At 44.4% G+C, this 25,806-nt stretch overlaps 1 protein-coding gene across 2 annotated transcripts in view; it reads left to right on the forward strand.

Annotated features, from left to right (window-relative positions):
* scrib (scribble planar cell polarity protein) overlaps window positions 1-25,806 on the forward strand; it is a 64,326-nt gene that overhangs the window by 17,773 nt on the left and 20,747 nt on the right. For both annotated transcript variants that reach the window (XM_070853433.1, XM_070853434.1), the window contains exons 2-25: window positions 6,273-6,390; window positions 8,357-8,435; window positions 9,048-9,137; window positions 9,705-9,761; window positions 10,164-10,227; window positions 11,165-11,239; window positions 11,458-11,602; window positions 12,757-12,875; window positions 13,024-13,223; window positions 13,744-13,910; window positions 14,085-14,212; window positions 14,507-14,632; window positions 14,868-15,053; window positions 15,219-15,587; window positions 17,335-17,397; window positions 19,791-19,880; window positions 19,971-20,048; window positions 20,164-20,481; window positions 21,901-21,981; window positions 23,829-24,077; window positions 24,501-24,611; window positions 24,713-24,889; window positions 24,991-25,107; window positions 25,445-25,633. In XM_070853433.1, the coding sequence (XP_070709534.1) occupies window positions 6,273-6,390; window positions 8,357-8,435; window positions 9,048-9,137; window positions 9,705-9,761; window positions 10,164-10,227; window positions 11,165-11,239; window positions 11,458-11,602; window positions 12,757-12,875; window positions 13,024-13,223; window positions 13,744-13,910; window positions 14,085-14,212; window positions 14,507-14,632; window positions 14,868-15,053; window positions 15,219-15,587; window positions 17,335-17,397; window positions 19,791-19,880; window positions 19,971-20,048; window positions 20,164-20,481; window positions 21,901-21,981; window positions 23,829-24,077; window positions 24,501-24,611; window positions 24,713-24,889; window positions 24,991-25,107; window positions 25,445-25,633 (3,396 nt within the window). The remainder of the gene's footprint in view (window positions 1-6,272; window positions 6,391-8,356; window positions 8,436-9,047; window positions 9,138-9,704; window positions 9,762-10,163; window positions 10,228-11,164; window positions 11,240-11,457; window positions 11,603-12,756; window positions 12,876-13,023; window positions 13,224-13,743; window positions 13,911-14,084; window positions 14,213-14,506; window positions 14,633-14,867; window positions 15,054-15,218; window positions 15,588-17,334; window positions 17,398-19,790; window positions 19,881-19,970; window positions 20,049-20,163; window positions 20,482-21,900; window positions 21,982-23,828; window positions 24,078-24,500; window positions 24,612-24,712; window positions 24,890-24,990; window positions 25,108-25,444; window positions 25,634-25,806) is intronic.

Genomic DNA, 25,806 nt, shown 5'->3' on the forward strand with positions numbered 1-25,806 from the left:
GTGTAGGTTTTGTAGTTGTGGGCAGATGGATGGCTGCATTGTCAGCCTGGTGCGTTTTGGTTTCTTTGAAGAGACCAATGGGATCATTGTACTCCACACTGCATATGGGCCACAGTGGACCAGACTAAACCACATTAACGACAGTCTGTTGGTTTGTTGCGTGGTTTGATTAGTAAATGACATTATTCATCTGTAAGAGAGCAGGTCAGTGAGTCTATAGTCTGTTGAGATAATTTGTTGGTCAGTGGCTGAAGCCTCTGTCCCCATTAGTGGTGCAGAGTGTCCAGAGCGCTGTGGGAATCCATTGTTTACCCTTTATTCTTCATTAATAATCCACCATCACACCCTTTCTCTCAGCTCTCTCCTCTAGTTTGCACATAATCTTCCTTTTCTTCCCTGAACTCATCTTCCCACTCGCCTTCTCTATCCGTCTTAGTCATTCCTGCCTTTTGTTATCCTTTGCTATATTTCTCTTTCAAGTCCTCATCCTCCCATTTCTAGTTCTCTCTCTTCTCTGTGGTGCCCTCTTGGACAATGGAGGAATCCCCTGGCTGGGCTGTGTGGAGGGGGGTCAGTGAGAGCTGGCCTGTGACTGACAGCCCTGTGTGGGGCTGGCTGCTTGGCCTTTGTCCTTTTGCCAAGGAAAATGGAGGGAACTCTGAGAGGTGCAGTGGAGGGAGAAGTGGGAAGGAGGAGGGGAAGAGGAGCAGTTAGAGTGTCATTCATGTGTAGAAGTTTTGGTAACTCTGGGTCGCCAACGTTGCTCTGCAGGGGGAGGGGATGCTTTGGACAAGCAGCAGAGCAGCAGCAGCCTGTGTTACCCCTTCAGCACTGGCTTTGAAATGACCAAGCATGCAATCTTGCTGGTACTTGTGCTTTAGCTTCACATATTTCCGGCCTGAAGTTATAAAGTTTAATAAGGGCAGGACATGATTTTTACTGCAGATTTGCCTTTTGTCTGTGGGCACTCTTGTACTGAATTTACACCACAACAATGACTGTAGCTATCTATAGAAAGGAGTGTGCAGTAATGAGCCTCGCCATTCGAGTGACCGGCCAAGTTACTCAGTCAACCAAATCCTCTCCACTTTTAATTTCCAGGGACACTGAAAGAGTGCAGGCCAGCACAAAAGCTTGTGCTCTCCCCTCCCTTCTCTTTGAGCCCCTCACCCCCAGCAGTGTGCACACAGTGTGTGTAGTTTGTCTGCATTGTGAGGGAATTGATATTGGGAAGAGTGGGGACATGCGGACTGGGCAGATTTGGCACGAGATTAAGAGGCTCTGGAATGTGCGAATAGGAATTCCACTTATGGAGCAAAGGAAATGTGTTTAAGTAAAACAGAAAAATGAGCGTTACGGGAAGAATAGAAGAAAGGTTTAGTGATGATGGTGTGTAGTTTGACTTCCTCTTTCTAGCAAAATTGGAGTTGTGTTGGTCCATTGATTAAATGCCTCTGTAGGCGAGCTGAGACCTGATCAAGCTGGTTCAGCCCTTTTTTGTTTTTGTTTCACCACATGCCAAAGCTTCATGCCTTTGTCTCTGTAGAATTATACCAGAAAGTTTTTTTAACCAGTGAACCTGGACTTAGGTTAATGATTTGGGGCAAGCAAAGAGTTGAGTGTCTGGGGTTTCTCTTCGGTCTCCTGCACACTAAATGTGCTCTGTAAGAGGAAGGTTGAATTTAGTGTTTGTGTGTGTGTGTGTGTGCTTGGAGGGCTGGAGGAGCTCGCTCTGTCTGTAGTCTGATGGCATGATTGGAGGGAAACCGTAAGCTAAATGGAGTCACTTGACTGGAACACTGCAGCCTCTGTGAGCATCAGGCTTCGGCTCACTGCACCTACAGCGGAACATATACAGTTGACTCACATGTGTCACAAATACACACACTTTGCTTCTTGGATATCTGTAGGCACTTTTTAATTAGTTTCTGCTGAGTGATGTGAGGTCGACAAACATTAACATTCCACCCTGTGAATTTACAGCCTCTTGCAGTGCACATAAACACACTCATAAACACTCTTAAAAAAAACACCCACTGCTGCTAATACACACGAACACACAAATATACACGTTAACATACTGCTCTATCCCACTGACACACACACACACGACTACTGTAGCTACAGAGAGAGAGCCAGAGTTCTTGGCAGCCTTAACCAAAGTAAAACTAAGACTCTGTAAACAGTGGTCTGTGCTGACTTAAAGACCTACAGCACAGGATCCTCTCTCCTGTGACTTAAGGATGTCTGCACACGCACACTCGCATGCGTGCACCACACACATACAAACGCACATCCTGAGGCACATTAACACACTCTGAGTGGAATGTAAGCGAAGCAGGGGGATGCCGTTGAGACAATGCAGAGGATTTTACGATGCTCCACACACACTCACTGAAGTGCGGCGTGTTTTCTGCGTAGCCAGTCTGTGTCTGGCGTCACGCACACTGCTCTCTGCCACAGGTTGCTCACGGGTGAAGAGGCCTCATTCACTGTATAATGATGGGGGATTTATCTCAAATAAGTCCCCGCACCACAGAACCCATTTCACACTAGCTTCGGTTGGTCACATTGTGGATGTTGCACAGACCCAATCCTCGCCTGTGTGAAACCTTATCTTAGTCCATCAGAATATGTGCAGCTGTGTCGCTCCACATAGCTGTCTTAACCACCATTAATGTCATTTACAGATTACTTTTTCCCTTAAATTCAAAGGTCTTTAAAAGGGAACATGGCTGCCTTTTTACTCATGTGGTCGCGTACGATTTGATGTTTGATGTTCTTCTTAAAAGGGGACAAACAAAGATCTACCTACCTGCCTACTACATTTTAGAGACATATCAGTAGTTATTAAGTGGCTATGTGTTGATTACCAGTTTTGGTGCTTGCTTTCCTCTGATTGTTTTAGTTGTGTGTATTTTGACGTTAATACTCCTGACATTGATCATCCACTTTTTGCTAGGCATGAGCAAATCTAGTCCATAATATTATGATAGTGGTTTGCAAATGCGCTGTGCTTGCTTGATTTGCTGTGTAAGTGGTCTTGAGACCCCACACTGCCATCTGCTGACATGGCTATCATTTACCCCCATGTCCACTCTCACTCCTTTCTTTTCCACTGTGCTATATCCTCCTGCTTGCAGCTTCACTCCCTTCCTTAAGCAAACAACTCTCACACAGGTTCTCATTAACACGTCCAAGATCCGAGTCATGAAGGAAGTGTAGCATACTGGTTCTCACCAACATGCTGCCTCACTCTACAAATTGGTCCACACATTCACAAGCACAGACCTATAAAAGCTGCCTGAGTGACTGAGCAGACTGCTGTGGCTCACTAATGCAATGAAGAGACGGTGGCGGTACACTAAATCCCAGTGCTCCCACTTGTTATTCCAATTGACCCATTGACCCGTATAACACTGGTGGTTCTCTTTTGTTTGATTTGAAAGTACATCAGTTGGTGGGAAATGGCAGGAACATCAGGTCCAGTTTTCATTGGTGGAATTAGCAGTGACTGACTGTTGTAAAAGTAATGGCGGGCATCAGACATCTGATTTATTACAGGCTGCTTATCTTATGTCAAGTTATTCGGCATCTCAGAAAGACAGTAAATAGATAAACATGCAGTAAATCCAATCTTAATGTTCTTTTTTGATGCTGACGCAAAGCTGGTTTGAGAACTGGGTACATCATATTTGCTGCCTTGAAAAACACAGCGGAGGCTGTCTGTGAGCGGCCACTCAGGAGTGAATGGCCATCTTTGTGAGTGTTCATAACTACTTGTTCACAGGCATGATTGCATTACTGTCTGGCTTTCCCCTCATCACTGATGGAGCTCTGGACAGCATCAAGAGAGGAGAGGGACGCACTGATGCTAAAGCTTTTATTAGGCGATTGGTTTAGCCTGGATGGAGGAATTGCTTAATTGTCCATTAGCAGTAATATGGCTTATCATAAGCCCTTTTTACACTGCCCTCTCAAGGTGGGAACGGCGTGTCGTCATTCCGCCTCGCCGTCTGCATGCAATGTACAAACACAGAATGGTGAGGCATCGATCGGCCAATCGACATCTGTGTATAATGGGTGACCCGGCAGGACGGAACAGGGGTGTGTTTCGGGTGTTTAGACCTGCTGTCTGATGCTGCTGTGTTACACGAAATGCTCATCACACCTCGTCTGTGTCCGGAACAGGACGCTGTCTAAAATCACACACAGAGGCAGCAATACGCTGGCATTGTTTGCTTTAGTGTAAAAAAGCAAAGCTGCTCTTCTTTACAGCATGGGACATATTGTTTTGATGTATGTTCTTGTATCTGGGGCATGAGTTTTCAGGTGTGTGGTAGCTTTCATTCTACGAGTGTCACCTGCTCCGGCTACAAGGATGCCTCCCCTCCCGGGGGCCGGTTCCCATCTGGGCTTGGCCATGATCACATGGTTACCCACAGCTCCTGTTTCCTGTTCCTGTCATCTGACACCTGTCACCTGCCACTTGGGGAGCCAACACCCACTTTGTCTCCCTCTGGCTCTGTCCCCCTCCTCCCCCGATTACACTCTCCATCAGGTGTGGACGCTAGTATGAAGTACCAGTCTAATGCTGAGAAATCTTTGGAAAGTACCGACAAGCTCTGTCTTGCACTTCCAGCAAACACCCAAACAGATTATGGGAAAAGCTTTGGCGCTGAAGCCTCCTCTCACCCCCCTTCCAAACACAATACACATAACTAGTTAAGAGCAGGAAATGTCTGTCATCGAAGAACAGAGTGGAGCTGAACTGCAGCATTCTTCTCTTTGGCAGCGTAATTGTTAAGCTGTCTCCCAGCATGTTGTACTGAGTGTGTGATGTGTGTTTGTGTGTTTTCACACTTCAGTTGAGCAGAAACCTGACAGTACACATCAAAGAAGGCTTTGTGTTATCTGATTTACTACATGTTTATGCAGCAGTTTGGGAACAGGAGTGTAACAGTGCAACATGGTCAAAACTTTAATGCCAGTGGCGAAGGAAGAGTTTAGAAATTTCATTTTAGTATATTAATCTCTGGTAATTGACACACAAGGGTTGTTCTCAACAGAGGGCCTGAGGTTTAATTTGAATTAAGGTTTAGGCTCCGAGCTCACAGACGTCTGCGTACCCTATGTTCAGAAAGCATCCCTGAATAATGAGTGCAAACAAATTCCTACCCCAGAAAGTCCAAGTCGGCAAGTTCCGCAAGAGTCTTCCTCCCTCACAGCGTCTGAGAAGTGGACTGGCTTTTGACAGGGCAGACAGTGGGCCCACTGTGGGCTGCAGAACCAGGCACTGATTGAGGGGTTAATAACTGCATAGTTCTGGCTCGTTACTCTTGCCGCTCCCCGCCAGCCTGTCTTGTCTGTCCATCCCAACAGCAGATGACACACAGACACACACACAGACGCACACGGCACGGCTGGCGGAGGAATGCTTCTGAACGCCGTCCCGTCCAACAACCAGGCTCTTGTGAAAGCACTTGGCATGGCCACAGCGGAGCACTCTCCTCACTTCTGCTATCGAAAGCCACTTTGTTTGGTTGGCGTTGCCATGGTGAGGAGGAGTTTTTGGGAATATGGCGATGGAATGTTTTTAAAACCGCTCCGGGAGAGAGAGAGAAAGCCCTCATCTGAATATGCAGGATGTTTTGTGTGATCACTTTATAGTGGTATGAAGTGGTAACAGCAGAGAGAAATGTCTGCTACGTTTAAAGCACCATTAAGGCTAATGTGAACGTTTCATGTTTAAGCCTGCAGTTAGACTCTTTAATGTTTAATTATGACTATAACATTTGTCAATAGAGCTGAAATGATCAGTTTGTTAGTTAATTAACAGGAAACACGTGGTAATCATTTTGATAATCGGTTTATCATTTAAATCAAAATAACTTTGAATGCATCACTTAGGGCTCTGGGAACTTGTGGACATTTTTCAAGATTTTCTGCAACCAAATGTTTAATCAAAAAGATAATTGGATCATTAGAATAAGAGTTAGTTGCTTCTCTGCTCATTAAGCAGTGTCTTTATCATTACTGTTTATGGTTTTATAGCCAAAGGTATGTAGTATATAGTTCTTCTGTATAGCTACCGTTAATTTTTCTATTTACCTATTTTTTAAATCCTGAAGCGGCATTGACGGCGAAAGTGCAAAGCAAGAACTTCATTGTGCGGTGACAATAAAACGATTGGATCTTGAATCAAAATAGGATTGTTCAACACTTTCTTCTATGCACTGTTTTCATTAACACAGTGTTTTGTGTCTCCACAGCCTTTCTTCAGACTACTGAACCTACGGAAACTTGGCCTGAGTGACAATGAGATCCAGAGACTCCCTCCTGAGGTGGCCAACTTCATGCAGCTGGTGGAACTGGACATCTCCAGAAATGGTACATGAACACATGCACACATTAACTGTGCACTCGTGTCAGTTGCTCTGTGATCTCTGCTTGTAAGACCACCCATTAACTCTCAATTACTCTAATGACTTTTAAAATAACCCTCCGCTCTTGTCTAGACCACCCCAAAAACACAAAACAACAAGGGGGCTATGTCTGCACAAATGATTTCTGCCATATGGTGTTAAGCATCAGAAGCATACCCACATCAACACACTAGCAGCAGCCATTTGGTAAATATTACCAGGTCCTCCTTGCTAGGTTATCCACTCTACCCCTGGGCGCAACAAACATTCATACATTAATCTTATTGCCCTTAAAATATTCCAAGACAAGCAAAGAAATAAATTCAGCAGCAAAATGCAGCCAAAGCTAATATTACATACATGTCAGAGAGATTTAAGGTGAAACTCATTTTATTTGTGGCTGCTGCTATTAAATTTCCGCAACCTATTAGCTGTAACGCACACACACACACACACACACACACACAAATATCTTGCCCTCTCTGTGTCCTTGCATGCTGCGCACACATACACTGATACTCTGTGGCAGGGAAGGCCTATATAGTAGATATGAGACATCTGCTCTGCTCCAGACTGCATCAAGTGCTGTGGGAGCAGTGTGCAGTGGCCTGTAAGGGCCTTTCCCATCTGTCTGCATGTCTGCTCCTGCTGCAGGACAGTGCTGAGCCAGATAAGCGTTCTAGGCTGCTTGGCTCAGTAGGGATTTCTTTACCTGCACCTGCAGGATCCAGTAGTAGAAGCTCTTTACGTGGTCAGGCGACTAGGTCAGGTTTTTTTCTTGTGCCCTCTATATGTGCATCTGACTAAGCAGAGAAGTTAAGTTGAATTCATGACATAATGTTTTAGGTAAGATTTTTGTCACTGTAAGAAGTATTGTAATGTGTAGTTGTTAATATGGGATTAAGGTACAGACATCTACTCAAAATGATGGCTGCTTGATCACGACTAAAATCATGATCACAATCAATTTGATCAACACTGAGATCACGTTATTTCTCGTCTGCTCTCTGTTGTGTGCTACTCGTCTTTGCTGGACTGCAGCCACAACACCCACGAAATTTACTGTGCAGGCCACCGCGGCAGGGTATGAGCAGCATGACAGTGTAGGAGCTTGATTTGATACGCAGCAGCGTTTGTTGTGAGTGGAGCACATATTTTAAATGTAAATATCGTAGTCTATCATGTTCATTTAATTGTGGGAAGCCTAAATTATGTTCAAGATTAATTTTTGGTTAATGATTCAGCCCTACTTGCGATAAGTGAGTGTTTGGGAAGCACCAATATTAGCACAATTCTGTTGCCCGCTAACATTGATCAAAAATGTCCATTTTACAGCATAGAAAGTCTATGTTGCCGTAGAATACACCTATTGTCCAATTATAGTAGTTCAGTCTGCATAGTTTGAAAATGTGATGGATCCATGAAAGACAGAGCAGAGCAGAGAACACAGTCTCTCACAAACAGGTTTCCTCCCTTTTTCTTCTTTCATCTGACCCTCTCCTAATTTATGTGTTTTACCCCACATGGGAACTTGATACTTTTAAGACTAAAGCACTGAATTACCAGCTGAAATGCCTTTATGTGCAGAGACAGGGATCCAGTGAGCTTAATGGGGAAGATCAGATGAAAGCAAATGGCTATAAATGTGTGATTGCTCTCCAAAGTCTACTTGATGATGGGGGGGGGGGGGGGGGGGGGGGGGGGGGGGGGGGGGGGGTGAAGACGTAATAGTACACTTTGACAATGTACTCCGTAGTACAACTTACATTTCTTTGTCTTATTTTTCCTTTTCTCTTGCTCCTGGCCATCTGGTTGCGATTACAAGGAACTTAAAATGATTCGCTCCATAGGATACGACCCCCCCGCTCTACATCTGTGTATCCATGGTGCTGACTGCTGTCTCCCTCCCCATTCCTTCTTTTCTCCTGCAGACATTCCTGAGATCCCCGAGAGCATTAAGTTTTGCAGGGCCTTGGAGATCGCAGACTTCAGTGGAAACCCCTTGTCCAGGTACGTGAATGGGAACAGCCCATCACTGCGTTCATCATCACTGCGAGAGAAAATGTCTGCCCTGATGCATTAAGAGGGAAGAGAAGCAGAACAGCTTTTGAAAAATGAAACAAAGCATGAAAAGTGTCATTTGTGTGCTCTAATTACTTTGCTATTCCATTTTAAATGTGCAGTCTGCGCTTCATACTGATTTGTATTCACGAGGTTGCTGAGACATAATTGTGAACAGTACGTTAACAAATGCCTAGAGGAGATCATGCCTTGTGTGACAGTGTGCTTTCTGACTAAAGAAAGCTCTGTATGCAACATAAGTGGCCCTAACCTGGATAATTAATCCCTACAATATCCCTTCATAAAGTCACTGTCATCATAAACCTTAGATTTCTTGCCACACCCTCAGTCAGTGATGTCTAAGTTGATGTTTCACCTTTTAACTTCTTCCTAAGAAAAGCAATGAAACGACAGGCTAAAGCCTCGATGCTGATTACTTTAACAGATGGGAAAATGTATATGTGTATATCTTGTGTGTGATTTTTAAGTGATTCCATGCGCTGTAGAAGAAAACCCTGAGAGTTTGTCTGCTTTATTTTCCCTCCCGTCTCTCCGCTTCAGATTGCCGGATGGTTTCACTCAACTCCGAGCGCTGGCTCATTTGGCACTCAACGACGTGTCATTGCAGACGTTGCCCAACGACATTGGAAAGTATGTACACATAGTAGACTTTATAGTAGATGATTCAATAGTTTTAAAATGTCTTTCTCTTGGATAGTTAAAGAAACTGTTTATTTGGTACAAAACCCATAGTCACTGGGTACAAATAACTGAACTGCTTTCAGATCATTTGGAATCATTAATTATTCTGAATACTGCTACTTGAGAAACAGTCAAGACGATAATTTTTGTCAAAACTGTAAAAGATCTTTACGCAGGCCACCACACTGGTCCACGTTTCCAGACTGAAGGCCTTTGAGTTAGATCACTGATCCATTAGGAGAGCAAGCAGGTTGTCAGGGAGTGTAATTCTGTTGCCCAGTGGGCTCTGATGCAGCTGGTCTCTGGGCTCTGGGCCACTGCTGTGCTCAGACAGATGGAAGACCCCCCCTTCACCATGCCAGGCAGCCCAGACGAACAGACCTGCCATCTGACTAACCAACCTGCTTCTCCTCTCCCCTCTCTTACCCCCCCACCCTCTCTTCTCTGCGCCTGCCAACTCCTACCCCTCTTTCTCTGCCACTCTCCTCCTTTTCACCGCCACTCCTCCTTTTATAGCCTGGCCAACCTGGTGACGTTGGAGCTCAGGGAGAACCTGCTCAAGTCTCTGCCCACGTAAGTGTCGGCTCCCTCCAGCGCACACATGCAGCAGGGCTCTGCCTCTTATCTAATACCCCACCATCTCAATCAAACACACACAAGCGTCTGTTTACAGCAATCCCACAATGCATGCAGTTGCCACCTCTGTCCTTTATTACTTTTATTTTTGTTGGTCAGAATTATACTGACCATGAGATTTAGTTAGAACCTCTCTCACCTTCAAATGCACTAGTTGTAGGAAAGAGATTTATTCCAGTGCAAAAGTACATGACAGTAACTATACATGTAGTGTCGTAGCTTTAAAAACATCCTTGCGTATGTCAGTACATGTGAATGAATGGCACGTCTGCGCTCTGATAAGTCAGGGCGCATATTTCTGTGACTTACTGCATTTGTTTGTTTTGTGTCCGTGTTCAGGTCGCTCTCTTTCCTGGTCAAACTGGAACAGCTGGACCTGGGCAGCAATGAACTGGAAGTTTTGGTAAGTCACCCCCTCTAACCATACAATACAATGTACCGTGAATGGTTTATTGTATTGTTGAGAGCTCAAACAACAGCCTTAGTTGTTCCTTAAAATAACGGATTTTATATTTGCACTGTCTCACCGTGACATGTGTCACAATATCCTTCTCACATTCCCACCACATATTTACCATCAAGCCGGTCTGTCAGACCCGAGGCCCTGCATGCATTGTAGTGACGTTGCCTTAAGCCGGGGAACGCCCACCTGTCTCAATAGGACAGAGTAAACAATGCCTCACGAAGGGAAAAGGGCGGAGGCTGAGCAAATAGTTGACATCATGATGAAACCTCGCCTGCCTGCATGTCTGTCATAAGCCGCTGCTTTGCTGACATTCTCCTTAATTTCATTTGTCAGCCACACTTCAGTTTGAGGTAATTTTGGGAGACTCACTCCCTGTGGGCCCAGGATTGCAAACAAATACATGTTCACTGAATGGATTTCAGTGCTACAACAAAAGCAGATCCCAAAAGACAATAGTTTTATTTAAAGATCCTGTTTCATTGTGTTATTAACAGCAGTTGAAAATATAGAAAATCAGATAAACATTTAATCTAAATTGATTTGTCATACTGAACATTTTTATTCTTGGAAAGGTCGTACAAAAATGATTGTGAATCTAAGGCTTGAATCAATTTTCCACCACATACCGATATTAAAACGCTACAGATGTCTTTAATCATCCAATTCATCTACTCAGTGCACATGATTTCAGTTGGCGGTGGCCTCAACCCCTCCGACAGTTTTCAAATGGAGCAGATTTCCGCTCATGGAGCTCATGCTCTAATCAACAGACTTGACACTGTCTATGCACTTCAAACAAAAATAATCAATCTGCCTTTCAACTGCCCCAATGTGCCCCCTCCTCTCCTTCTATCTGCCTCGCCTTATCTCTTAGCCGGACACCCTCGGTGCTCTCCCCAACCTGAGGGAGCTGTGGCTGGACCGTAACCAGTTGTCCTCATTACCACCAGTAAGTACAGTTTAATAGAAATGTTCTTTAAAGCTGCCCTGTTGCAAGAACTGTGCACCTTTCCCCCTGACATGTTTAGAAAGCTTCATTACCTGCAGAATTAACTCCCACCAGCAGATTTCCTCCCCTTATTTTTGCTTTAAAGGTTCTGGTCATATTGTCCCTTGTTTGTGGCTTATTTCAAGTGGTATTCATTGTTTGTTTGTGTGTGTGTGTAGGAGCTGGGGAACCTCCGGAGACTGGTGTGTCTGGATGTGTCAGAGAATCGTCTGGAGGAGCTTCCCTCAGAGCTTAACGGCCTCCTGGCTCTCACTGACCTGCTGCTCACACAGAACCTGCTGGAGGTCGTCCCAGACAGCATAGGTGAGAAACAGCGAGGACTCAGACCAAAGACATGCTTGGTGCTGAAACGGCATAGGGGGCTGCATTGGTACTATGGTACCACAGAGACATTAAATGCAAACCAGGAAATCCAGTCTGAGTAAGAGATTATGTGTTTAAGGGCTTATCAGGTGCCAAAACACTGCACAATGCTTCGTAATACAGACAATATCTTAAAACAGAGGACACTGGTTTATTTTGTGTTACAACGATTGTGTTACAAAGTACAGTAAAGTTCTTGTATTTGTATTTGATTGGCAGCGCTCTGTCAGATTGTGCTGCGTAGCTGGATGACCCTGCAATGTTTGTATGTATTAGCGGGCTTAAGTCGATCTGAAATAGCATCTGACACAATTAATACTTTAATGATGAGGTAAAAGCAGCTCTCACTGGAGCCATCCTCACATTTTATACCCCATTCACTCTCAGGAACATGTCATTTATACATACGTTAAAATATTTTCGTGGTTCTCAAACAGACAGAAATAAGGCCAATATTTGGTGACATGAAGGAACAGCAACACTTTGCCCGCACTAATTAGTGTGTTTCTTTGTGCTGTCTGTGAATGAAGTGTATTGCAGTATTTAGTGAAAGTTTGCCATCTAATTAGGCAGCACTAGATTGCGTAAACCCTGGGGCAGGCCCACTGTGTGCAGCAGCTCCATTAAATAACTACAGCACTGCCCTCTACTGGAAAAACAAGGCCAGTGAAGAGTAGCACAGGCAGTAATAACATCCATCCATTATCTATACCATCCATCCATCCATCCATCCATTAATTATCTATACTGCCTATACTTAAGGATCGCAGGGAGCTGAAGCCAATCCCAGCTGACAGACAACCATTCACACCCACACTAACACCTACTAGCAATTGAGAGTCAATAGTTAACTGTGGGAGGAAGCTGGAGTATCTGGAGAAAACCCACACAAGCACAGGGAGAACTTGCAAAGGTTCAAGGTTCAAACCACAAACCTGCCGGCAAATGGATTCGAACCGGGAACCTTCTTGCTGTGATTCAACAGTACTAAGCAGTTGTGCTTTTTTTTAAATGTTGGTTTAAATGTTGCCATGTTATTGCTACAGTTTGTAAAATGGTGCGCTTTGTTAACCATTATTGTGTTTTGTGCCCAGGCTGCCTGAAACAGCTGTCCATCTTGAAGGTGGACCAGAATAGACTGACCCACCTGACCGATTCAATAGGAGAGTGTGAAAACCTCACAGAGCTCGTCCTGACAGAGAACCTTTTGCAGGTATGGAGATATAAACCACTTACTGCAGCCTCGCACTGACCCACTTGGATTTATGTATGCCCATTCATACTGAAGCCCAATTAACGGCCGTTAAGCCTCGTGATCATTTTCACTGATTATTAATGGCTCCTGTCTCACTCTTTCAAAGTCGCTTCCTCGCTCGCTGGGCAAGCTGAAGAAGCTGACCAACCTGAATGTAGACCGCAACCGTTTAGGCAGTGTGCCCAAAGAGCTGGGCGGCTGTGCCAGCCTCAACGTTCTCTCATTGAGAGACAACCGTCTGGGCAAGCTGCCTGCTGAGCTTGCAGATGCCACTGAGCTGCATGTGCTAGATGTGGCTGGAAACAGGTAATCTCACTTTAACACCCTGAACTGTAAATAAAGCACTGCAGCTAAGGTTAAAGATTTAAATAGAATGCATTTGCCAAAAATGAACTCAGTGTGACCAACATCCTGCAGACATTGCTCCTCCAGTTCTGCCCCTTTAATGTAATCAGGAGCTAATGATGTAGCCTCACGTGGATGTATTTTCAAAGCTGTGCTGCTAAATTATGAAAATTATGTCCTGGAAACCCTCGAGCAAATGCATCATTGTCAAAGGGTCTTTGATCATTTCTTAAGAGTTAAAGAGGGAAGTTTTCTGCAGGATTTTAAAGGTCATTCCTGTGATTTAGTTTTTGTCTGTGAATTCGTTTATCAGCACACGTCTTGATATACGAACAATTATTGAATACAACAAATTCTAGAGCTTCTTTGCACTCTTAACCTTAAGTCAGAAAGGTTTGTGCGGATCAGTTCAGCTATTTAACTACAGATGAGTATCAGGAGAAGTTGTGCCTCATCTTACCTCACCCCCTCTTTCGTCCAGACTACAAAACCTGCCTTTTGCCCTGACAAACCTCAATCTGAAGGCCATGTGGCTCGCAGAGAACCAGTCACAGCCAATGCTCAAGTTCCAGACAGAGGATGACGAGCGCACAGGGGAGAAGGTGTTGACCTGCTATTTACTGCCTCAGCAGCCTTCTCCGAGCCTAGGTGAGTAGCAGTAGTTTAGTTTGTCAGGTAGCACGTTGTAGCTTGTAAAGCCATGCATTGGTTGTGAGGCTGGACAGAATCTGCTCTTGAAGCTGTCCATTCAAAAGTAATTTACAGCTGTAATCTCAGTTTGACACCCGTCTCTCCTTCGCTCTTTTCCTCCATTTTCCACAGAGAACTTGCTGCAGAACAGCGTGGATGACAGTTGGACAGACAGCAACCTGAACCGAGTGTCAGTCATCCAGTTCCAGGAGGAGACCAAGGCTGAGGAGGAGGATGATGAGGCTGCTGCAGAGCGCAGAGTGAGGAAACGCAACAATACAGTGTTGATGTCCCCTTCTTGTCATTTTCTCTCATATAATCCCACCTATCAGCACTGGTTTCTGTTGTCACTTGTTTTAGCTAATTGTGGTTGAACATCGTGTTGCTTCAAGTGAAACAGTTCTAAATGAATGTAGATTATCTTTGATCTTTTCTGCGTCACAAAGTCATCTGAATATTTTCTGTGCTTGATCAAGGTTGACAAAAGCATTTGCAAACAGCTCCATGATAATACATAGGATTTTAATGCAATTTCATACTTGTCTTTGCCTCAGGGCCTTCAGCGCAGAGCCACACCGCACCCAAGTGAGCTGAAGGTGATGAAGAAGGTGATTGAGGAGAGGAGGAATGAAGCGTACACATCCAGACCTGATGGAGAAGAAGACTCCCTTGATCCACAGGTACATGCATCACTCTATGTAACGATTATTGTGTCAAATCTGTCACCGGCCACTCATCATGTAGAGATTTCAGTTCGCTGTAGTAATCCGTCTGGCTTGTGACATAAATCACCTGCTGCTGTAGGAAGTAAACAAAAAGCAGTTTTCCACTCATGACCTCACAAACCTCACTATGCGTCACTATTCGCTGGTGCATTTGATCCCGAATTACTCAATCTGGCGTTTTTGTTTCTAGGAGAAGCGACTCAGCGACATCTCCAATCAGAGCCACGACTCCCAGGTGTCCAACAGCACGCTGTCGGCCACCTCCCACGAGGACAGACAAAATGCGACTGTGACCTCGCAGAGGGAGGACCTTATGGACGGCCACTCCCCTCAGGACGAGGAAGAGCTGGATGAGATGGAGGTGGAATACATTGAGGTGGATATTTGAAACATCTTTTCCTTTGTCCCACTGTGAACATCCATGTGTATTTACTTGGCTAAAACAGGAACAAAGTGAAACATTTTATGAAAATTTCCTCAGAAAATTCAGTGGTTCCCCCTTTCTTTTAACTGATTTAATCTCAACCCATCTTTTCTCCAGCCAACTGTGCACTTTGCTGAGGAGCCCATCATCCGGGGCGGGGATGAGGACGACGAGGAGGACGGGGAAGACGGTGAGAGGAGTGACGAGGAAGACGAGAGGCCGGTTTTGCCCGCAGAGAAGCAGCGTCTGATCAGAAAGGACACACCGCACTACAAGAAGCACTTCAAGATCACCAAGCTGCCCAAGCCCGAGGCCGTGGCTGCGCTGCTGCAGGGCTTCAGTCCCGACGGCCTCAACTCTCCGACACAGGCCGCCGAGGACGAGCAGGACGAGGAGGACGAGGACCGTATATGCACCCCACAGCACCATCACAGAATGGAGGAGCTGGAAGACAGTCGGAACCAGGTCAACTCCAGTCAAGTGAAGGTAAAGGAGAGATCCGAGCACTGCTGGGGAATTTCCAGGAAGACATTTTGACTTGCACAAGTGTAAAGTAACAACGTCTGCTATGAAAAAGGCCTCTTGTTAGATATTAAGTAGAAAAACATGATTTTCCTCACCTGCATTTGCATAAGTGTGTGGAAAGCAAGTAAGTGGTATAAAAGGGCGTCACAGTATATATACATCTCACACACCCAATCAGTTAGTTAGTCACAAGATTTTCTGTTCATGTTGGAACAATATATTTAAACTAAATATATTTTTGCTTGCTCATTGCCTCTATGCATTCAGCAACACTGTGTGCATAGAAGTGCCCTCACCACCTTGCAAGTTGCATTCAGTTTGGAGTGGGCTACTAGCTTTTCAAGTACGTGGCATTGCATGCAGGGTCACGGTGGAGATGAAGGCGTCTACCCATGCTCTGTAAATCAAAGGGGGATGAGTTCCTCCAGCAGTCTCGCCTCAGAAAAGCCTCTACTTTGTTTATACTTTTCCCCAAAGACACAATGTCTTCCCCCCCCTAAGGCCTACAAACACTCATGGATTATATTACTTATATTACAATACCTCAGATTGTTTAGATTTCTTTGACATATGAGCAACAAAAATGTACACATATTTCCTCACACACTTTGATAATGCGCCGATAACATATCAGTTATGGATTCTTTGATGTCAAATGATAACTTCCCTTCCACACAAACAGCGACGGGCATTTCTTGCGCAACATTGGCCCAGTTCAGCACTAAACACATCACCATGTTATCAGCCATCTCCTGATTTAATTGAATAATGACATTTTCACACTCTGCTCTTATAACACTGTGTCTGTGTGCTTGGAAGTGTGAATGGCGTGAATGAAGTCTGCTCCGGTGCTGCTTATGAAAATGAATCTCCCTATTGATCACTAGTATTTCGGGACATCTTAATTGGGTATTTTGATTTATCATGCCGATTGCACAAATTCTTTTTAACACTCTGATCAAACATTGTCCCTGCAAATCTGTTTTGTGTGTTTATGAATGTGAGTCTGTTTGAGTGGCTGAACGCAGACCAACCAGAACATATACTGGCAGAGCTGGAACGAGAGATCCAACAAGCCTTGTTTCTGTCATACGATAATCATCTTTTGTGGGTTATAAGTTATTGAAGAGAGTAAAATCCTTCATTGTTCTTGTAAATCAAATCTCGCTAGACCAAATTATTTTGTTATCACTCTAATTTTTTTTTGTACTCTCTGTAAATGATTTTAAAAAAGTCATCTTGTAGATATTTTTTGTAGGCCGATAAAGAACTTTAATCTTGTACAGTTATTTTTACTTTTTTTTTTTTTTACAAAAGCAGGCTTGTTGTCTAAAGTAACGATTGCATCTGGAGGAGTTTGCTTTCTGTGGTGTGGAGACTGGGCTTATTCTGGTATGGGAGCTTTTGCCTTCTCTTGTGCGCGCTCTCTACACTGTGTGTTTTGCACTGTAGCTCAGCTCCTCGGTCTTGTCTTTCCATCTCTGCCTGTATTTGCTTCTGGTGGCTGGGGAACGAGTGTGGGATCTGCTTTCAAGGTGATCCATCCCAGTGGACTTGGAGGTCCCACAACCTGCAAGCAGACAGTGGATTGTTGGGTGTGTTTGAAGTTTATGGAACGTGTGAGAAAGTGTTTTTTGTGTGCGTGTGAGCATATTTTTATTTTGGCCTGACTAATCCGCATGCCTCTCGCTGGTTCCTGTCCTAACAGGGGGTGTCATTTGATCAAGTCAATAATCTGCTGATTGAACCTGCTCGAATTGAGGAGGAAGAGGTCTGTACATACTCTTTCCCATCCAGTCTATCTCCCCCCCACTCACCCACTCACTCACCACCTGTATTCAGAGATAGAGAAAGCACCCACAACAATCCATGGTTAATTCAAGCCAATCACTAGGGACCCCCTAACCACAACTCACTTACGAGACGGCCAGTGTGGCAGAACCTGGATGCAGGAGTGAAGCAGCCATGTTTTATTTATTACACTTATTGTTTTTTTCACTGAACAGCGGAGGCACTAACACTCACACAGGGGGAATAAATTTGAAATGTGGATTCACAAATGTGCTGTGTCTCAGGGCATCCTGGGAAGCTGGATTAGCTTTCCAGACATTGACAAGTTGGTCACAATAGATTTTTGTCTGTCTTTTGTCTATATTTTTATCCTGTAGTATTTGATAACGCACTTAGAGATGATTAAGCAACCTAAGCCAGTGATGCTGCATTGACTAACATGAAAGGCCATAATACTTTTCTCTTTTCAAAAAGCCTGGTGTTTACACAGAAATATAGTTTTGCCATCCACTGAATAAACAGTGCCAATATCAAGTCATTGTAATCAAGTACAGGTCTCTGAGTGCGACATACTCTGTAATGCTACCTGTCTTATGCTAATATCCATATCATTTCCAGATATCGCAGAATCGACCTCTAGCATGAGGTACTTTGCAATGGAAACATATTTTGCTCTACCAAATACATTAAATATCAAGTAATCATTAGTCCGCTGGATGCCCACAGGTGTGTTGTCCTCCTTCACTTGAACCACATCTCTAAAATGTGTACACAGCCTGTTTTAGGCAGCAGATGATTGTGTGCCGACTTGTCATCCAGCCTTTTATTGCCCTGAGTAGCCCCACATCCTTTACTGTAGACAGTAACACAAATCCCAGTCCAGCATCAGGCTCTGCCACATTACGTCTCTGCTACTGTACCTTTCCTCTGCTTCTGCTGCTTCGCTCCCTTTCATCCCCTGTCCTTGCTGTGTCGCCCTGGAATGAATGGGCTGGTTGCACTGTGTCGAGGCAAGTCGTCTCCCTCCAGGTGTCTTGTTTTTGGTAGGTAACTCGACGTCCAACCAGAGGAGGAGCTCCAGATGGACGAAGAGGGAGGAAGTTTACTTCTCAGTAGTCTAATTTTAATACTGTAAACCTATTTAGATTGCATATGACTGTCATGACTTGAGTTTTTATATTTTTACTATTGATCTTCTGTACATTTTCTTTCATTTCCGAACCTCTTCTTTTGCATGCTTTTGTTCATAGTGTTTATCAATACTCTTCACTGCTGCTTAGTCTTGGTGAAGAAAACTTGTTAGAAGCATTTAAGTGTCATTTAGTCTCACGTGGAAATCGTCTTTACCAGTTCGGTATTTGTGATACCAAAAACATTTATATTTAAATGCTCTATGTCTTTGTACAACAAACGCTGGGGTATTTACACTACAACCCCAAACCCGTCATCACATCCAGGACACAGCACACTCTTCTCATCTACTACTCTCAACATTTCCCCTTTTCCTTCCACCTGTCCCTCATACGTCTCCATTCATCTCCCTTTTTGCATGGCTTGCAAGTATATTGAACACACAAGACCTATTTAAGGCTTACCTCAGATTTTTAAACTCACTTCTCCCGCACACAAGACACTTTATATATTGTCAGTAAGGTTCAGACTTTTGTGAGATCCATAACAAGGACTTCACACAGTTTGTGTTTGTTCACTTTATATGTGAAGTCTACTGTCAGTTAAGTGGTAACTGGTAGATGACAAGTAATTTGGCTGCATCTGTGCAAGGGATAAGGTCATTACTGCAAAACAAACCCTGACAGTGATGATGGTTCGTTTTGTAATAATGGCTGCCGCTAGATGTACATCCCACTCATTACATGGCTTTGTACTAAAGAAATCAATCATTTGATATAAAATATTGATTTGAAAATGATTTTTTTGCTTCTGCTATCAGAACTGTGTCCATGGCAACAGTCTGCTATACAGAAATAACAGGCTGTAAAATGCCGCAATTGCTAAATCAGAATCGATTATTCAACAAAGCCGTGTTTTTTATCTTAACACTCACAAAATGTCTTTAAAGCACAAAATCATCCATTTGCCACATAAGCTGACATTAGGCTCCACACAAGTCAAACATCCATCTGTTGGCATGAAGACAGGATGCTGCTGTGATAAGACTGACGCCACCTTCTGGCAGAAAGAGGGAGGTCACCCATAACTTAAATCATAAAGTTTAAGATGTGAAAATAAACAGCAATCAGCTTAGATAAACAACACTGTGGGTTTGCCTCCCTCACAATCTGTCTTGAGCCGAGTGGCCTTTACTGGGGTGTCACTAGTAGTCGTGCTGACTCCCCCCTCCTTAACTTGCAGCACATCCTGAACATCCAGCGACAAACGGGCGGCCTGGGCATCAGCATTGCTGGAGGGAAAGGATCCACGCCGTACAAGGGAGATGACGAGGTAAGATCAGTCCCTGGAATCTGGACAGTTTCAAGAAATCAGAGGCCTTAGATGACACAGATTCATTTTTCTTCTTGTCTGTGTGTTCAGGGAATCTTCATCTCCAGAGTATCAGAGGAGGGTCCTGCAGCCAGAGCAGGGGTGAAAGTGGGAGACAAACTCCTAGAGGTAGAGCGGTCTCTGATTAAACATCCTTCTATAAAACAGAGGAAAGAGTTACTGAAGCCAAAAAAAGGGAAAAATAAACAAAGCACATTTCACATCAGTCATCTTCTATTCTCAGGTGAATGGAGTGGACCTCCATGAAGCAGAGCACCACACAGCAGTTGAGGCTCTCCGCAGCTCTGGTGCTACAGTTTCCATGACTGTGCTGCGGGAGCGGATGGTGGAGCCAGAGAACGCCATCACCACAACGCCCCTGAGGCCAGAGGACGACTACTTCCCGCGGGAGAGACGGAGCAGCGGCCTCGCCTTCAACCTGGAGACGACTCCCAGTGGGCCTCACGAGCGGCTCTCCACCTGCCTGATCCGAAACGACAAAGGGCTCGGGTTCAGCATCGCGGGAGGCAAAGGCTCCACGCCCTACCGCACAGGAGACACGGTGAGACAGAAAATTAATCAGCAGCTATTTTGGATTAGCGAATGGTTTTGTCATTTTTCATACAAAAATGACAAATATTCTCAGGTTCTAGCTTGTCAGACTTGAGTATTTAATACTTTTCCTTGTCATGTAGAACTGTGACAGAATATCTTTGGTGTTTGGACTGTTAAAACAAGCTATTTGAATACATCGTTTTGGTCTCAAAGAAACAGTAATTGGCGTTTTTCACTATTTTATAGTTGGATTCTTATTGTAAAAAATACTGGACAGATGGCTCTGCATGAGGCAATTTTAGAATATTTAAAGATTTCTGTGTAGTAAAATCTGTAGTCGACTGAGACTGTGGGTTTCAGTTAAAAGACAAAGATGATACTGATGATGATCTAAAGCTGAAGACACTCAATCATCACTAAATGCCGGTTGCGTTCTCGAAGTTGGGAAGTTGGGTCACAAAGTGTTTGCAGTAACTGTCTCAGTCACTGGGATCTGTCTTTTAACAGCATCTATTCTAGCCGCAGCGTTTACCGTCATCACCAGGGAGACGTAGATATGAATAGCCAGCCTTGACACCTGATAGGTCCGCTGTAATTGGACAGGGTGAGGTGTATATTTGGGCCAACACAGTACTGCATTGCAACTCACACAGCTCAACGAGCCCACAAGGAGCAAAGGATTCATAAACGTATGATTTAGGCGGGTCTGACTGTAAGTCAAAAGCTTTCTGAAAAGGATGCAGTGACGTGGGTGGCTGTTAGTTGATCTGAGGAGGAGGTGCAGTAGACTTTACTCCTGCATGTGTTGACACATTTTCTGTTTGGTGAGGCATAAGAGGAGATCAGTTGGGTTTTATTTGGTCAAACTAATTGCGTAAGTTGTCTGAGCAAAAGGACAGTGTGTCTCAGGGGTCATGTTTTTTAAAGAGCTCCTAATGTGTCTTAATGATTAAAAAAACTATGCTTCTAATCTGCTGTAATGTATGTGTGAGCTTGTTTATGTGTGCAGCCTTTTATATCACAAATTGTGGCATTGTGGGCTGCTGATTTCTCAGACGTGCGTTTATTTTAACATGCCAGTGGTAATAAATAAAGGAATTCTATTTTTGGTTCAGATCCACACTGAGGGTTATCACACACTGACTGAATGGTAACTCCCCTCACAGCTCATAGTCAGCACACTGATTCATCACAGCATTGCTGCCTGTTGCACCAGTTCCCCACCAAGCTGGTCTAATTTGATACACAGGCAAGAAGATTTATGGAATGATTATGTTAACCTCTCAAACCATTTTTAGGTCAAGTTTAATATTTTTTTTTTATCTGTAGTTCTTGAAAAACAGTGTTAGAAAGAAAGTGCACAGTAAGTCTGAGTAATTTATCCAGGAATGTACATAAAAGTTTGACAGTGTATTTCTGCTTTTAGGGAATCTACATCTCTCGCATTGCAGAAGGGGGAGCAGCACACAGAGACAGCACACTGCGTGTAGGCGACAGGGTGATCTCCGTGAGTACTATCCACCCACCCAGCCACATCTCCACCAGGGCATCACAGTAATCAGTGTGAGCAAAACAGAGTTTCCTTCAAAACGTTCTCATGGATGGGAAACATTTAATGTTCCTCAGTTTGGATACCGGATGTCCAGATAAATGGACATTAGAGACGTAATAACAGTTAGAGGTTTTAGTTTTTGCAGCGGCCTGATAACGATCTCCAATCAATCAGGATCTGGGGCCGTTTTATCAGTTTAACAGAGAAGATGTTAACAGTTCATTTTTGTCATCATGGTTATAAGTTTTAATATTTCCATTGGAAATGTGCCCACAACAGTGCTCTGTGAAGTCACATCTAAGACAGTTCAGATGTGCCAGGTCCCATGCTGACCACATGCAGACAATTAACTCATCAGACTTCACTCTCGCACATTAAAACCTTACTTTGACAGCTGGGACAGAATACTAACACAGTCCTCACACCAGCTCTAACCCGGAGTCTCTCCTTGGATGCAGACTGTTGGTTTCTCTCTGTTAACTAGTGCAGCATTGAGGTTGTCTGTTTCAGTGCAAATAAGTTCCTGCATGACATTTCTGTGTGTTTCTGTGCTGATTGCACTCCAAGCTTGGCTTTGATCTCCTTTTCCTGTCAGCATATTAGAAAACTTTGAGTTGCATGTTTTTATCACACCCATGCAAACTGAGCAGGTCTGTACTGTAGACACACTGATAGTGGTTGATTACGACATGTCCTGAGGTTCCTCTCCCAGAGTGCTGAATGTGAAACTGCTTCTTCTCTTAATCGTTTCTTTAATTTAAATCTTTGTCACTGGGACTCTCAGAAAAGCTTCCTCTTTGCTTTCTTTGTGAGTTTCCTCTTTTCCTCCAGCAGTTTTTCAGCTCTTTTTCTTCTGTCTGTTAGCAGGCAGCCTGTTTTCCTCTCTTTCTCACATTCTCTACATCTGCATGCTCACTAATGCATTAAGTGCATCTCCTTGCCTGCTTGGTGGTGGGTATGGTGTTGGGGTGGAGTGGGCTGAGCCTGTCGCCCCGCTGACATGGTAGACGTGTGCGTTACCACGGCAGCGGACGAGGCAGCATATCAGCCGGTGGTAAGAGCTGGTACTGTCGGGTCAGTGCTGATCTCTGCTTGTCACTTTGGACAAGTTTGGACAGTTTTTAATATTGTGCATGCCTAAAAGCTACGCCGTAATTAAACAAACAAGGTTATAAAGAATAATCACTGAATAATTTTTTATGTCACAATTGTCCAAGGACTCCCTGCTTGCCTTTGTTGACTTGAGATCAAACATTGTGGAGAAACTACACACTTCCATCTGAGTTTTAAGTAAGCAAAGGCAAGGAGGTGTTTTAAAGTGTTTGCTTAAAAAGATAACAGCACAAACAGTTATAATCTGACTTCAGGGAATTTCATGACTTTTTTTTTTGGAGAAAATAGCTCTGCTTGCTCATAATGTTTCTCACTCCGGGACGCTCTGTCAGCTTAAGTTGCCTGCAGCAGCCTGCTGTTACCCCGCTCTCTCTTTTCCCCTGTTTGTTCCTGTTGCTCTGTATAGGTGTTGGGTTCTTCTTCAAATAACAGTACTCACTTTGGTGCACTCACAAACTCTCAGTGAATGAAATTAGTTGAGCTTAGTAGAATGAAAGTTTAAATATTCTGAAATAGTTTTGACTGACGAGGTTTAGAATCTGATGAGAGGAGACCGATGGCAGCGTGCCGTTTACAGCATGTGTTTTATTTTTTAATGTTCATCATGCCAATGGCAAGTGTGGCCCGTTGTCATTGGGAGCGTCCTGGTGCGCTGACACCCTCCGTGGTTGGTTTTACTGTCAATCCAGATCAATGGTGTAGACATGACAGAGGCCAGGCATGACCAGGCAGTAGCGCTCCTTACCGGCACCTCCCCCACCATCTCCCTCCTGGTGGAGCGAGACCTGAATGCACCAGGGGGCTCTCCAGGTCAATCCCGGGCACGAGCCCACTCCCCTCCACCCCCAGAACCCTCAGATTCCCCAGACCAGGAGGAGGAAGGCCTTTCCCTTCATGGGAACCACCTGAGCCAGATGGAGGACGAGTATCCCATCGAGGTGAGACATCTCAGGAGCATCTTCAGTGTTCAATGTTGAGTAGCCTTTTAGTTTTATTGGACCACGCTGTGGAGGCCTTGTTAAGGCATTCAACGTTAATGTTTGTTCATTTGGCCCTGCCTTATCCTTACTGCTCTCCAGTTGCAGAGAAGATGGTGTCTGGTATGAAGGCTTGGTCCAAGTTAAATGATGGTGTACTGTAGATTGTAGCCTGGTGATACCAGCTGTATCATTGCACTACTAAATAATGCCAACATGTTGATGTTTACTTGATAGCGGTGTATGTAAAGTGATGTATGTGCATCCAGTAGGTTGGTTAGACATGACTGTTACCTGTGATGTGATGTGATGTGATTAGATTTAGGCTTAAAGTATTTTCAGAATCTTTTGCTACAACAAATTTTCTGCCTCCTCTCCTAACAGGAGGTGATCCTGGTGAAGTCAGGTGGTGCTCTAGGCCTGAGCATCGTGGGAGGCAGTGATCATGCCAGTCACCCGTTTGGCATCAATGAACCCGGGGTGTTCATCTCGAAGGTATAACTTTGAAAGAGTTGTGAAGTTCAGTCCTCGTTATGTTTTTGGCTCTTCTTAAATACCTTTGCTGTCTCCTTTCCCATGGCCCATCTCCCCATCAGGTGATCCCCCACGGTCTCGCATGTCAAAGTGGGCTGCGAGTTGGGGACCGAATATTAGAAGTGAACTCCATCGACTTGCGTCATGCCACACACCAGGAAGCTGTGCGAGCGCTGCTGGCCAACAAGCAGGAGATCCGCATGCTGGTACGGAGGGACCCTTCACCGCCTGGGATGCAGGTGAGGCCATCAATTAACACACACATTCATATACTAATGTAGGCATAAGAGGGAAATGCTCCCCTCACCTTGCCTGACGAGCTGTGTATGTACCACTGCAGGAAATTGTGATCCAGAAGCAGCCGGGGGAGAAGCTTGGCATCAGTATTCGCGGTGGAGCCAAGGGTCATGCAGGAAACCCCTTTGACCCCACAGACGAAGGCATCTTCATCTCCAAGGTTCTGAAATTATACATTTTATACCACAACTTTGCACTTCAAGCATTTCTTTATACATTTTAGGGGTTTTTCACCACATTTGAAGGGCTATCTCACTTTTAGCTTTAGCTGCACCATCCAACTGGTCGTATGAATGAAGACTTATAAAGCAGTCCGCTGTCTTTAAAGGCACATCTTGTCTTACTGAGAACAATAAGAACTGTAAACACTCTTTGACTGCTGTTTACAGAAGAATAAAAGGAGCAAGTAAAGACAAAGGTTTAAGACTGATCTGTAAGATGACATAAACAGGAAATCACTGGCTGTTGTAGTCATACTTTGGTTGATATTCAAACAGGTGAGTTCAAGCGGCGCAGCCGCGAGAGACGCTCGACTGCAGGTCGGCATGCGAATCCTGGAGGTGAACAACCACAGCCTGCTGGGGATGACGCACACAGAGGCGGTACGAGTGCTACGTGCTGTTGGAGACTCCCTGAGCATGCTGGTGTGTGACGGCTTCGACCCACGAAAAGTGGCTGCTGTGGAGGTGAGACACCACGAGGCAGTTAGCTTTGGACAGAATGTTTTTTCACTTATAGAGACATTGAAAGAAAATAGTGCGGCTTAAACCTGCTTATAAAATTAACTCTCTACATATATATATAGTGTATATGTATGTATTCAGTCAGAACTGATTAAAAGTTGTCTGTTTTAAGAAGC

This window comes from Pempheris klunzingeri, chromosome 21 (assembly GCF_042242105.1).
Source record: "Pempheris klunzingeri isolate RE-2024b chromosome 21, fPemKlu1.hap1, whole genome shotgun sequence".
Taxonomy (NCBI): domain Eukaryota; kingdom Metazoa; phylum Chordata; class Actinopteri; order Acropomatiformes; family Pempheridae; genus Pempheris; species Pempheris klunzingeri.